Source organism: Apium graveolens, chromosome 2 (genome assembly GCF_009905375.1).
Source record: "Apium graveolens cultivar Ventura chromosome 2, ASM990537v1, whole genome shotgun sequence".
Lineage (NCBI taxonomy): Eukaryota > Viridiplantae > Streptophyta > Magnoliopsida > Apiales > Apiaceae > Apium > Apium graveolens.
In genome coordinates this window covers 79,913,622-79,926,600 of record NC_133648.1, presented here as the reverse complement: position 1 = coordinate 79,926,600, position 12,979 = coordinate 79,913,622, and the positions used below count along the sequence as shown (strand labels likewise).

General features: G+C 37.4%; 1 protein-coding gene across 1 annotated transcript; it reads right to left on the bottom strand.

Annotated features, from left to right (window-relative positions):
- Positions 1 to 7,936: 7,936 nt before the first annotated feature.
- On the bottom strand, positions 7,937 to 8,712 carry LOC141690930 (uncharacterized). The gene is made up of 2 exons (XM_074495687.1): positions 8,500 to 8,712; positions 7,937 to 8,422 (listed from the first exon to the last, which is right to left on the bottom strand). The coding sequence occupies exons 1-2, from the start codon at positions 8,710 to 8,712 to the stop codon at positions 7,937 to 7,939; spliced, it is 699 nt and encodes a 232-aa protein (XP_074351788.1).
- Between the last annotated feature and the right edge of the window lie 4,267 nt (positions 8,713 to 12,979).

The following is a 12,979-nucleotide window of genomic DNA, read 5'->3' as shown; positions in this document are numbered from 1 at the left end:
TACAAGATTTGAATCCTACCAGCAATATATTAAAATTATAATTTACCATATATAATAATAAAAATAATCGTAAAATTATTATAATAGGGGTATAAGGTTCGAATCCCAAGAGGTAATATATTAAAATTATATTTTACTATATATAATGATAAAAACAACTGTGTATCGCACGGGTTATATACTAGTATTTGTATATATACCTAATGTAGTTAGAAAGAATTATAAAATTATTTTTGTTAAAAAGCATATGTAACGTACATTTCAAAGTATTTTTTAAACTTTTAAAATTATAAGAAAATTACATGTATTTGTAGTTAAAATTTGGTTAATTTGATCGTAAAAAGTCAAACAAATCATAAATTATGGGATTGAGTGAATATATTAATTAGGCTGCAGCTCAACTAGCGTAACAACTCGTGTAAGGCACGTACATTTGTATAAACGACAATGCTTTTGCTACTAATAAGGTGAGCATGGTCCACTTATTAACGCGGTGATATAACAGCGATAATGTAATTTACGGATTTTTATATGTATAAGAAATTTTTAAAGAAAGACATAGGGTTCGTTTGAATGAGGGGTCATATCGGACGACATTATTTTAGAAATTGTATATTATTGTAGTGTCAGACAATGACAGAAAATATCAGGCATTTTGTTTTTGCATTTGCATATTGTTACGCCCAAATTGCTTTGGATGTAAGAACTGTCTTCGGTCGTTGAGAACAGTATTCGACTTTGAACTGAAAAGGAAGAGAATGCGAGGAATTGTCCCCCCGATTCACCTCCGGTATGATAATAAGTAATCTGGATGTATAATAGGTTTGAAGATACAGGAATGTGGAGAGAGTTTGAGAGTGTACTGAGTTGTGTGGTCTCTTACATATTTTTGGATATTTATACTTAAGCCGGTAATTAATGTTTGTCTGTTATGATAAAAATCTGGACGAACGTTAGAGGAGTAATATGGGGGGAAACCGTTTCGATTCTAAATTAATGAACAGCTCGTCAAAGGTTAATTGGGCCTTCGGTCCATAAACAACGTGGGTCTTCGGCCCAATAGCTTAGACGCTCGATGGGCCTTTTTTCGTTGGGCCTTACTAGGCCTATAGCTAATATGTCCCTATTTTTTTGTCCGGTCCATCGGTCGGTCGATAGACATCCATCTCGGCCCATTTTGGGGTGAAACCCCTAGGACACTCCTTTTGTCTTTCCATGGGTTCATCCGGCCAGTGGTAGCATCGTGGGGAACTGGGAGTCTAATAAAGTGGACAGTTGTAACCCACGTCTTTTTATGGTCACATCGTGGCCGATGAATTCCAACTGTCTCCATCTAGGCCGTTGATTTCAAAACGCCCAGGGATGGTTTTTGGCACATAAACATTTGGGTTTTTGGGCGCCTATATATATACTTCACAATCACTTTTCTATTTTCACTTTTACATCCAAACACCAATAACAAAAATACTCTCCAGTTTCTTCAAGACGGGTAGTGTCAACTCCGTTTTCCCAGATCATCCCATTTCAGTAGAGCAACATCTTGAAATCAGTAAGTGATGTTTTCCCTTTTTACTTGAAGTGTTTTTTTTTTCTGCAATGCATGATGGCTTTTGGGTTTCTTTTTTTAATGCATGCTTGTTTTCTGGGGTACTTTCTGGGTTGGTAGTCGATATTTTTTCTGGGTGTTTTTTCTTCTTTTTGGGGCACCAACTGGGTTAAAAGATGACATGCGAGTTGTTCAGGGTCAAGAACCTCCTTCGGAGGATTATTGCTTTAGAACATCCTTTGGGAGTCGACCCATGGTGCTCCGTTGTTTCTTTTTTTTCGCATGTAGTGTTACTTCTGGTTGTACCCTACGACGTCCCGTGAACGAATGTACGACACCTTGCCGGTGTCGAAGGGATACAGTGATCGTGCGGTTGGCATTTCCGAAGTAGCTTTCAAGTGTGGCTTTCGAGTGCCCTTGCTGAAGATTTTGAAGCATCTCTTCCATCAAATGGGCATCACACTGGGGAATATGGACCCGAACAGATTCATCCATATCAAATGCTTCCACAACTGATGCCTCCAGGCCGGTATACAGCCGCTGACTCTACTCTTTTGGTTCCACTATGACTTCAGGAAGAACCTTAAAATCCCAGGATGTACAACATCGCTCGTCGAACCGGCCGAGCGGAATGCACAACCACAAATTCCATTAACAAGATCATGCATACCCACTGGTGCTTCATCAGTGGGTCGAAGCTCGCCGGGTTCTCGGAGTGGCGCGAGGTTGATCCCACAAAGCTCCTGACGCCCAATCTGAGCGATGTGGAGAAAGACTTATACGCTTCCTTGGTGAATGGTATGGTGGCGAATCTCACTCCCGAAGATTATCGGGACAATGATTGGCTGCTGAGTTTGTGGGGTGGGGGTAACTTTTTTCTTTCTTAATCTTTTTTGCTTTACTGTATAGCTGATTTTCCTTCTTCGCTATTCTTTATATCATGTGTACTTAGTAATTTTAATACTAGTTGGTTCTAATCTTCCTTCCTTCTCCCTTTTTAGTGTCTTCCAAAGGGGCGTTGATCGAGAGAAAGAAGGCAAAGGCAGCTGAGAAAAGAGTTGTCGAGGAGGCGAAGCGGGCTGAAGCGGTCGGGAAGAAGGCGGTTCTAGATCCTTCGGCAACTGCTGGAGACGAAGAGGCTGAGAGGGCAGAGCTTGTTCATCAAGAACCTCAGGCTTCGGAAGGGAACCAAGACAATGAGTTGGAGTTTATGGGCGAAGGGCCCCCAACAAGAGGCTTCGGAACCGGGATGGGATCGTCCAGACTTATGTTCCAGATTGGGGAATCTTGACGACCGATCACACGGGGTATCCGACCATGGTGACTACAAACCTTCCGACCTCTGTCATGGGCTCCAGCTTCCTGTCGATCGGTCGCTCTATGCGGCGACTACTCCGACTAAAGCCTGCACGGAGCTGATGTCCTTTCTATCCCTTGTAAGTTTTACTTTTTACTTGTCTTTCAATTTTTCATTGTCTTTTCTATCATTCTGTCTTGACTGATATTATTGTCTTGACTGATGTCCTTTCTGTCCCTTGTAAGTTCAGGACATGCAGGGCAGAATGGGCCAAGTGCAGGAGCTCGAGCGGAGGGCCACAACAGCTGAGGAGGAACTCAAGAGGGTTCTGTTGCAGAATGAGAACTTGATCGGCCAGGACAATGTGCTGCAAGATGATAGGTAGCGGCTAGAGGGGGACCTAGCGAAGGCGAATAGGCGTATAAGCCTTCGTAATGGTCAGCTGAAAAAGTCCCGGAAAGAGCTTCGGAAGACGAAGAAGCAGCCGGACCGTACTGAAGAGCGTTGTTTTCAATTTGGCATTGATTATGTCTTGGAGAAGGCTCATGACCTTGGATGGGATTAGGGATGAGCAAAACCGAACCGAAACCGAGAAACCGAACCGGTAAATTTCGGTTTGGTTTAAGTTTTTTTTTAAAATTCCGGTTATTTCGCTTTTTCGGTTATAACCGAATTATAATGGGTTCGGGTCGGTTTAACAGAATTTTAGTTCGGTTTTAACCGAATTAACCGAAATAATATATATATATATATATTCAATTATATTTTCTAATCTTTATAATTATAATATAATTTAGTAAATATACAAAACAGAATGTTATGTCGACTTTGGTCCAGTCCGGATGAGTGGGTTAGGTACCAGGTTAGATGAAAATTATTGAAACCTAATTTTAATGTCGTTGCCGATCAATCAAGCTTTTAAATTGAGTACTTTGTTCATTAAATCGACTACTTGAGTACTTTGTTCATTTGTTCATTTGTTCATTAAATCTAGTATCAAAGATTCAACAACATGTATCATTAATTCGTTTGTTCTAATAATCAGAACTTTGTCTTTGTAGTTTGTTTAATTAATGGCAAGTTTCTTAATTTATATCTACATATGTATATATATGTATAAATATATAATCTTGCTAATGCTTGTTGAATGTTGACTGCTAATTTTTGTTTATTATTTACTTAAAATTACTTAAAATTTGTTTATGCAATTTTAAACTTGAAAAATGAAGAATGTTAGACTCGCACCCCCAGACTATCGAGACTGAGATGAAAGATTTAAATGATCCTAATAGTCAAACAACCTCTGCAAAAAGGAAAAGAAATCCCGTGAGAGAAAGGTCACAAATGTGGTATCATTTCGACAAGTTTACGGATACAGATGGTACTAAAAAAGCCAGGTGCAAATATTGTGGTAAGGAATATTATGATAATAGTAGTTCTAATGGCACATCATCACTTAATGCACACCTTAAAGTTTGTAAATAACTTACACTTAGTGGTGAATCGAAGCAAACACAACTATCTTTGTAAGGAGAAAATGAGAGCATTCTTAAGAAATGGTTTTTTGATCAAAAAGCTTCTAGACATAAATTAGCTTCTATGGTTATTATTGATGAGCTTCCATTTAGATTTGTTGAGGGTGAAGGGTTTATTGATTTTATACGAATTACTCAACCTTTTTTTCAGGTCCCATCTCGTTTTACTATCGCACAAGATTGTTATCAAATTTATTTGGATGAAAAGAAAAAGTTTGATCACATATTTTAAGATGTCGGGTCAAAGGATAAATATAACCATGGACACATGGACTTCAATACAAAAGATTAATTATATGTGTATCACGGCTCATTACATTGATCAAAATTGGAATTTGCACAAGAAGATAATTAACTTTTGCCCTATAGAGGGTCATAACGGTGAGCTCTTAGCGAGGGATATTGATTTGTGTTTGAAAGAATTGGGAATTTCAAAAGTGCTTGCAATAACGGTTGATAATGCAAGTTCAAACTATAATTGTATTCAATTTTTAAGAGATAGGTTCGCAACTAGGGGATGTGATTTCTTGAATGGAAAATATATGCACATGAGATGTATTGCACATATAGCTAATTTGATTGTGAATGATGGACTTCAAGAACAAGATCCATCAGTTGGGAGATTGAGAAAGGTGGTAAGGTTTGTGAGACAATCTCCGACTAGAATAGCTAAATTCAAGAAGTGTATTGAGTTGACAAATATTAATTGTAAATCTTTGTAGTACTTGGATGTGAAAATTAGATGGAACTCCACTTGTTTGCTGTTAAATGTTGCTCAAAAATTTCAACATGCATTCGAATTATTTGAAGGAATAGATTCATATTATTTAAAGGAGCTAAACGAGGCCGATAGGGTGCCTACTTCTTGGGATTGGGCCAATATTAAAAGGTTGGTGGATATCCTAGTTCATTTTTATGAACTTACTTTGAGGATTTCCGGTTCTTTATATTTCACATCTAATATTTTCTATCATGATATTAGCAATGTTAATTGTTTATTGAAAGAATGGATTAGTGGTGATAATGTTGAGTTTCAAATGATGGGTAAAAGAATGAAGGATAAATATGACAAGTATTGGGGTAATATACATAAAATGAACAAACTCATCTATGTGGCGGTTGTTGTTGATCCTAAGTATAATTGGAGTTCATTGAGTTTGTACTTTGCGAGAAATATGGCAAAAATGTTGGTTGAAAGTTGGCAAGTGACACTAGTCTAATGATTACAGAGATATTTGAGGAATACAAAAAGATTTATCAAACTAAAAGTACTCAAGTTAATCAAGAAGCTCAATCTTCAAGTATGTCCTCAAGCATAAATTCAAGCACATCTTCAAGAACACAATCGGCATTGTGAGCTATATTTATGAGACAAAAAATGGAGAGTGGAGAAGTAGAATCCAAGTGTGAATTGGATGTTTATCTTAAAGAGAATGTGTATGTTACGAAAGATGATGATGAGTTCGATATTTTTAAATGGTGGAAAGTTAATTAAACTAAGTTTCTCATCCTCGCACAACTTGCTCATGATTTACTAGCAATCTATGTTTCTATCATAGCATCGGAGTCCGCTTTTAGTACGGGGGAGAGTCCTTGATCCATATAGGAGTTCCTTGACGCCTAAAGTTGTTGAGTGTTTGATTTGTGCTCAATATTGGTTGCGATCGTCCAAGTGACCAAAGACAATTGAAGATGATGTAGATAATCTTGAAAAATTCAAAGAAGGTATATCATTTATATATATCATTTATGTTTTTTAATTACATATTACCAGTTACCATGTTTGTTTAGAATTTTTTATTCAGTTAATATGGCATTTCTTTTTACAGCCTTCTTTGCTCTGAATCTTAATGTGAACAAGATGGTGATAATGCAGTTATACACCTTGACTAGCAGACCAGGTACATGTACTTTGTACTCATTTGTTCTTTTTATTCAAGGTAGTTTTTCATGTTAAATATTATGTTTGTTCAGTTGTTATTTTATTTATGTTCTACAGTATAGTCGCGGTACAACAGCCTACAGCAGTATTAATTTACATTAATAGTAATATAAAAAGTTCATTAACAGTAGCAAAATAAAGGGGACTTGCCTTACTGATGGGTTACCTAAATTATGTGCTACTAAGGGAGTTAGGGTTATAGGTAAATTATGTATAAGGCTTCGTGTATTCAGTATGCTATGTAGGTGAATCAACTACTCAGGGTTCAATTTAAGGCTAAGAGATCAAAATAAATAAAATTTCACCCTTACTTTAAGTAGTCTGTGGTCACAATTCTATAAAGTTCACCACACACAAAGTTGTAGTAGTCTTTTAATTAAGTGCCCTTTTTAAACATGGAGTATTTTCTTGCTCCAGAGGACAAATGCCGAAGACTGAAATAAAGGACAGTGGCGTTATGCAGCAAGCAACAACTATTCATTTTTGATGTTTTCATTTTTCAAAGTAGTAGTACTGTAGTCTGTCTATAGTAGCTAAATTGCAAACGTTGAAATAATTTAAATTTGTAAACCTATGGTTTTGGTCTTTTGGATGTTCATGTTTAATTTGTACTGCTGATTGTAATATGCATCTTTTTATTTTAACTTCTCAAAATATTTTTTGCTATTTTTTGTTTGGTTTTCTTTTTATTTGTAAATTGTAGTTGTAATTTGCAAAATAAGATTTATTTAACTATTTTAGTTTCAAAACTGAACTGAATAAACCAAAATATTTTAGTTTGGTTTACGGTTCGAATTATATATTAACTCGGTTCAGTTTGGTTTCAAAAAATGGTAATTCGGTTTTCGGTTAATTCAGTTCGGTTCAGTTTCTGACCGAACCGCGCGAATGCTCAACCCTAGCTGGGATTATAAGCAGCTGCTGGCCGGCAGCCTTGAGGATCCCATAGGCCCAGTTGTTGTGGAGGACACTGAAGTTTCATCCGGCGAGGACGAGGAGCTCTCTGATGAAGAAGTTCAGTCCTAAGTTGGGCTTGTATTTTTATTTTGTTATCAATACTCTCGCCTTCGGGCTTTTTAATTTTAATTGCCTTCGGGCCAAATTTGTTCAGTTGTACTTTCCCTTTCATCTTTTTTTCGCCAGCATTTTTGTTTTTGCCTTATGCTTTTATATTCTCATTTTGCACTGTATCTTCGGCTTTATTTTTGCCTTAACAGTTTTGCATTTGTCGTTCACACTGCATCTTCAGCTTTGAATATTTGCCTTGCAGTTTTTAGACATTGATTTGCCCCAAGTGTTAAGGGGCAATCCTGAAAGAGACATCCCCCTTCGTCCTTAGTGCTAAAGTCTACATTAAGATTTTTTACAAGTACTTTTTTTGACCGAAGGAATGAATGAGGCCTTGTATAGGGGCAATCCCGAATAAGAAGCCATTCATTCCTCCCTCAAAAAAGATGAATGAACAATATTTCTACTTTTAATGACACAAGGCAAACCCTTTGAAAAAGGGCGAATCAAACACACATAATTTTGAAGGAAGCTAAGATGCTAAGTGTTCTTGATTGCCTCTTCAGTCGATGTTTTCAACTTGTAAGTCCCAGGACGAACGACCTCTATTACTTTATAGGGTCTTCCCAGTTCGGCTGAAGCTTTCCCTGCTTCATTGGTATAGACGCATATATCTCCCTTAGGACGAAGTCACCAATCCCAAATGGCCTTTTCTTAATGCCAAAATTGTAGTATTGTGCGGCCTGTAATAGATATTTTATATTATTTTGGTGGGCTGCTTCTCTTTCTTCCTCTAGCAGGTCTACCCTCGCCCTTATACTGAAGTGGTTGACTTCCACTTCATAAATCTCCGTTCGGTAAGTTTCTAGACCCACTTCAACTGGTACCAAGGCATCTGTTCCATAGGCTAATCTGAAAGGGGTTTCCCTGATAGATGATCTGGGTGTCGTTCGGCAAGCCCACAGCACCCATGGTAACTCTTCTGCCCATCTTCTCTTAGCTTCGCCCAATCTCTTTTTAATACCTTGGAAAATCACCTTATTAGCTGCCTCGACCGCCCCATTGCCTTGGAGATGAGAAACTGAACTAAACTTCTATTAGACCCCACAATTATACAGAAATTTTCTGAATTAATTTCCCACGAATTGTGTGCCGTTGTCCTAATACATACCTTCGGGATTCTGAATCTCAAAATGATTTGCTCAAGGAAGAATTTTCTAGCTACTTCTTCGGTTATGGCAGACAGTGGCTTGGCTTCAACCCACTTTGTCATGTAGTTAATGATAATGATGCAATATTTTGCATGTCTTGTGCTAGTAGGTAGAATGCCAACAAAGACTATGGCCCATATTGCGAAAGGTATGGGGCTGAGAACTGAAACCATTTTTTTCTGAAGGTTGTTTCAGAACTGTAGCGAACAGTTGATACTGCTTGCATTTCTTAGCATATTCACTCTCATCGACTCGCAAAGTCGGCAAAAAGAATCCTTGGCAAAGGATTTTAAAAGTTAGAGACCAACCAGCTAGATATTCTCCACAAATACCCTCGTGTACTGTTTCCAAAGCATGTTTCTGTTCTTTGGGATTCAAACACCTTAAGAGGGGTTGAGTTGCTGACCAGGGATATAGTTTCCCATTGATAACAGTGTAGCTTACCTCCCTATACTTAATCTCTAGGGCTTCCTTTCGGTTCAGGGGGAGGATTCCATTTTCCAGATATGTTCGAATGGGGGTTATCCAGTTGGCCCCTTGATGTATTTATAGGCATTATTTTCTTTCGATCGAAGGCGTCTTGACTTCGGTGAGATAGAAATAGCTAGTTAAACTTCGTGTCTCGGCCAAAGCTATCCTGGATAGAGCGTCTGTCCGACCGTTATTCTCCCTTCCTATATGACTTAATTCAAAAGTTTTGAATGCTAGGGAAGTTTCTCGTACCTTCATAGTGTAAGCCTTCATTCGGGGATCCCCTAGCTCATACTCTCCCGAAAAATGTTTTACCACCGATATGAAGTTGCTGAATGCTTTTAGGTGCTTCTCTTCGAGGCTTCGAGCTAGTTCTATCCCGACCAGGAGAGCTTCATATTCTGCCTCATTGTTGGTGAGTGAAAAATTAAATTGAATGGCTTGCAGATTTCAAACCCGTCGAGACTGGAGAGAATTTGCCCCGCTCCACACTTCTTCCCGGTGACCGAACCATCCGCAAAAAATTTCCATTTTCCAAGGGTCTGAATGAGTTGTTCTTCGAGTACAAGGTCCTTCGGCCTTGAGAATTTACATTCGATCATAAAGTCTACCAGTTCTTGAGCCTTAATTGTTGTTTGCAGAATGAACTCACGATCGTATTCACTAAGCTCGATGGACCAAGCTACAACCCTTCCCGAGGCTTCCGGCCTTGCCAAGATATTTTTAAGTGGTTGGTCGGTAATGATTTATACCGTTCGGATATAAAAGTAGTGTCATAATTTTCTGGAGGCCATGACCAGGCCATATACGAATTTCTCGGCATTGGGGTACCTTGTTTCTGCATCCTTCAATACATAAGAGACATAGATGAAAGGATGATGATTTCCCTTGTGATTCTTTACCAAAACAGCCCCAAGAGTTCGGTCGAAAATGGCTAGATAGAGCTAAAGAGTTTCCTTCGAATCTGGTCTTATTAGAGTGAAACCTTAGTGAAGATACTCTTTTACTTCTTCGAACGCCTTCTAGCATTCGGGCCCCCACTCAAAATTCTTCGGCCCTTTGATAACGGCAAATAAAGGTAGTGCCTTCTCGACCAACCTTGAGATGAAGCGTCGAAGGGCTTCCAATCGGCCCGTCAGCTTTTGAATGTCTCGGACACACTTTGGGGATTTCATGTCGATAACAGCTTGTATTTTTTCAGGTTTCTCCTTTATTCCTCGGGCACTGACCATATAGCCCAAAAATTTACCACTTGCTACTCCGAATGTGCACTTATTCAGATTTATTCTCATATTACTCCTCCAGAGAGTTTCAAAGCACTCTCTCAGGTATTCAGCATGATCTTTGAACATGGACTTAACATTCATGTCATCCACATAGGCTTAATATTTCGGCCAATCTGTTCTTTAAATACTTTGTTGACCATGCGCTGAAATATGGCTCCAGCGTTCTTAAGTCAGAAGGGCATTTTGATGTATGAATAAGTTCCCTTCGGATTTATAAATGATGTCTTTGGCACATCTTTATCATTTATAGCAACTTGATGGTAACCATAAAAGGTATCAAGAAAGCTAAGTACTTGATACCCGACCGTGGCGTCTATTAATTGGTCGATACTGAGAAATGGGTAATGGTCCATCGGACATGCCTTGTTGAGATCCGTGTAGTCCACGCACATTCTCCACTTCCCGTTGGACTTCTTGACTACCACCACATTGGCCAACCAGTCAGGATATTTGATTTCCTCTATAAAAAGTCCAGAACCAATGAATTATGACTTACGTGAATTTTCTACAAATTTTACAAGATTGCTGATTTTTGAGAGAGAAAGGCCTACAAATTTTGATATTAAAGACGGGGAAAATGAATAGAATGTATTTATAACGATACAAAAACCTCCATTTTAATCTATAAGTTATCCATATTAAAATCTGATCCAAATTTTAGGCCCATCAGTCTAATTCAATTTTATTATCCTAATCATTATCTAATTTTAATCCTTTTATTCTATTATCCTTGTAATATTATTAATTTAATTATTATCCTTGTATTAGTTACGTGATATTACATATAACTATGCACGTAACATACGACTTTTAATGAATATGACTTTCATCGAATACGGCTTTCCGTGAAATTTTATATGTATTTATGAACACTTAATGTCATATGAAGAATATAAAGTGTTTTATTTTCACACAATAATATTTTATTGTCGGAGTGTTCATAGGCAATGTTAGATATTGATGCAACACAGGGGAGTGAATATATTTCTTGAATTTTTAGCATTTTTAAACATGTTTGGATTTTAGGTGAACAAAGCAGTTTATATTTTGCAGAGGTATTGTATTCACAGAAATAACAAACAAATACAGTATTTCAAAACTCACTTTATTTGTATTAATTAAGTTTGTCTTGCTACAAATTTTGGGTTCTTAAGATAATAAGAACTAAGCTTCTTCCTTGAGAGAATACAAGAAAATTTGATCTGTTTTGTTACATTGAACTAAGGACTAGTGCATGCTTTAGAAATTAGCAGCACGGGTTTACAAGACTTGCACTAAAATGTACTAAACTACTTTTTAAATCAACCTTTTTCTCTTTCCATTTATATCTTAGCAAATCTGTATAAAATCTTGCAGGTCTGTGACCATCATTTGTCCAGTTAATCTTGGCCCTTGATATTGTATTCTTCCAGCTGCTTTGTAGACTTTTCAATCTAGTTGATAGATCATTTGTTGACTGATAATATTGAATCTAGAATTTGTCTGCATTCTATATTTGAGAAGTATGTCGAGATCTCCAGTTTGTTCTATAGAGAAGTGTCATCTCGATAAGTATAATGACTTATTGATGTCACGCCCTCCAAACCCGAGTCAGAAGTTTGGGGTTCACAACACACACACAATATATAAACCGACTTATGAAAGTAATGTATGTAAAGACCCTACTTACCATAACCAAGGACCACAACAGGTTAAAGTCTGAAAACAAGCCACAACCTTAACTTTTATTACATCGTAGCAAATCCCAACTAGCTTAACTTACAACTGATACTGAAATCATTCTTGCAAGCTTAAATAACTCAAAACTAAACGTAAAGTTCCTGCTATCTCGTTCCAACTTATCCTGGAATCCTAGCTCGCACACTGGTCTGAAAATCCTCGTTTCCAACCATTTCCTTTTCAACTATTGAAAACATAAAAAGGTTTGCAAGAGTGAGCTAACTAGCTCAGCAAGTCATAATAGCAACAACTGAGGTTAAACAATGACCAATTGAAATAAATCAGAAGAATCAAGTTTCCGAATAAGCAATGATTAGAATTGGATATTCACTTTTCATTTTAAAAACCAAGGTTAGGTTGTTGATCAGTCATGCACTAACCCTGAGCAAGGCTCCCATCTTTGCTCTATATACTGGATCCAAGGCACGCATTGGCCTATTATGACCACGAATCTGGTCCGACCACGAATATGGTCCATATTTAAAAACAATCCAATTCCTTAATAACAATATGATAAACAATGTAATTCAATAAGCTGAATCATAAATAACATTTATCTTGAAGCATAGGGTGATTCACAATACCATGAAGGTATAACAAGGAATTCAAAATGATTGGCTTTCAATCAAGGAAAGAATCAGAAAGTAGAAGACCAAGGGTTCAAGGGTTTCAAGGATTGGTCTTCTGTTAAATAAGGCATAAGGGCCGGTATGTCAAGCAATTCAATATCATAAATCAGTATGTGGTAGATATGTATTTGTGGAGTAGTATCGTATATGTCTGGCTCATATCTGAGAATTCAACAATCAATGGTTTATGAAGAATAAGGCTTATGTCTCAAGATCAATAAGAATCAGTGTTCAAGGTTGAATAATTTGAAGCGCTTGCAATATAAAACGGGATTTATTTTGAATACTAGCAACATGTTATGAGAGAGTTCGAAAATATTTGCAATATATATTAA

Excerpts from the sequence above, each read along its gene's own strand:
- LOC141690930 (XM_074495687.1), bottom strand. The coding sequence starts at position 8,712 with ATGGTTTCAGTTCTCAGCCCCATACCTTTCGCAATATGGGCCATAGTC. Across the intron at positions 8,423-8,499 it reads TGAGATTCAGAATCCCGAAG|AAGTTTAGTTCAGTTTCTCA; the intron begins GTATGTATTAGG and ends GGGGTCTAATAG.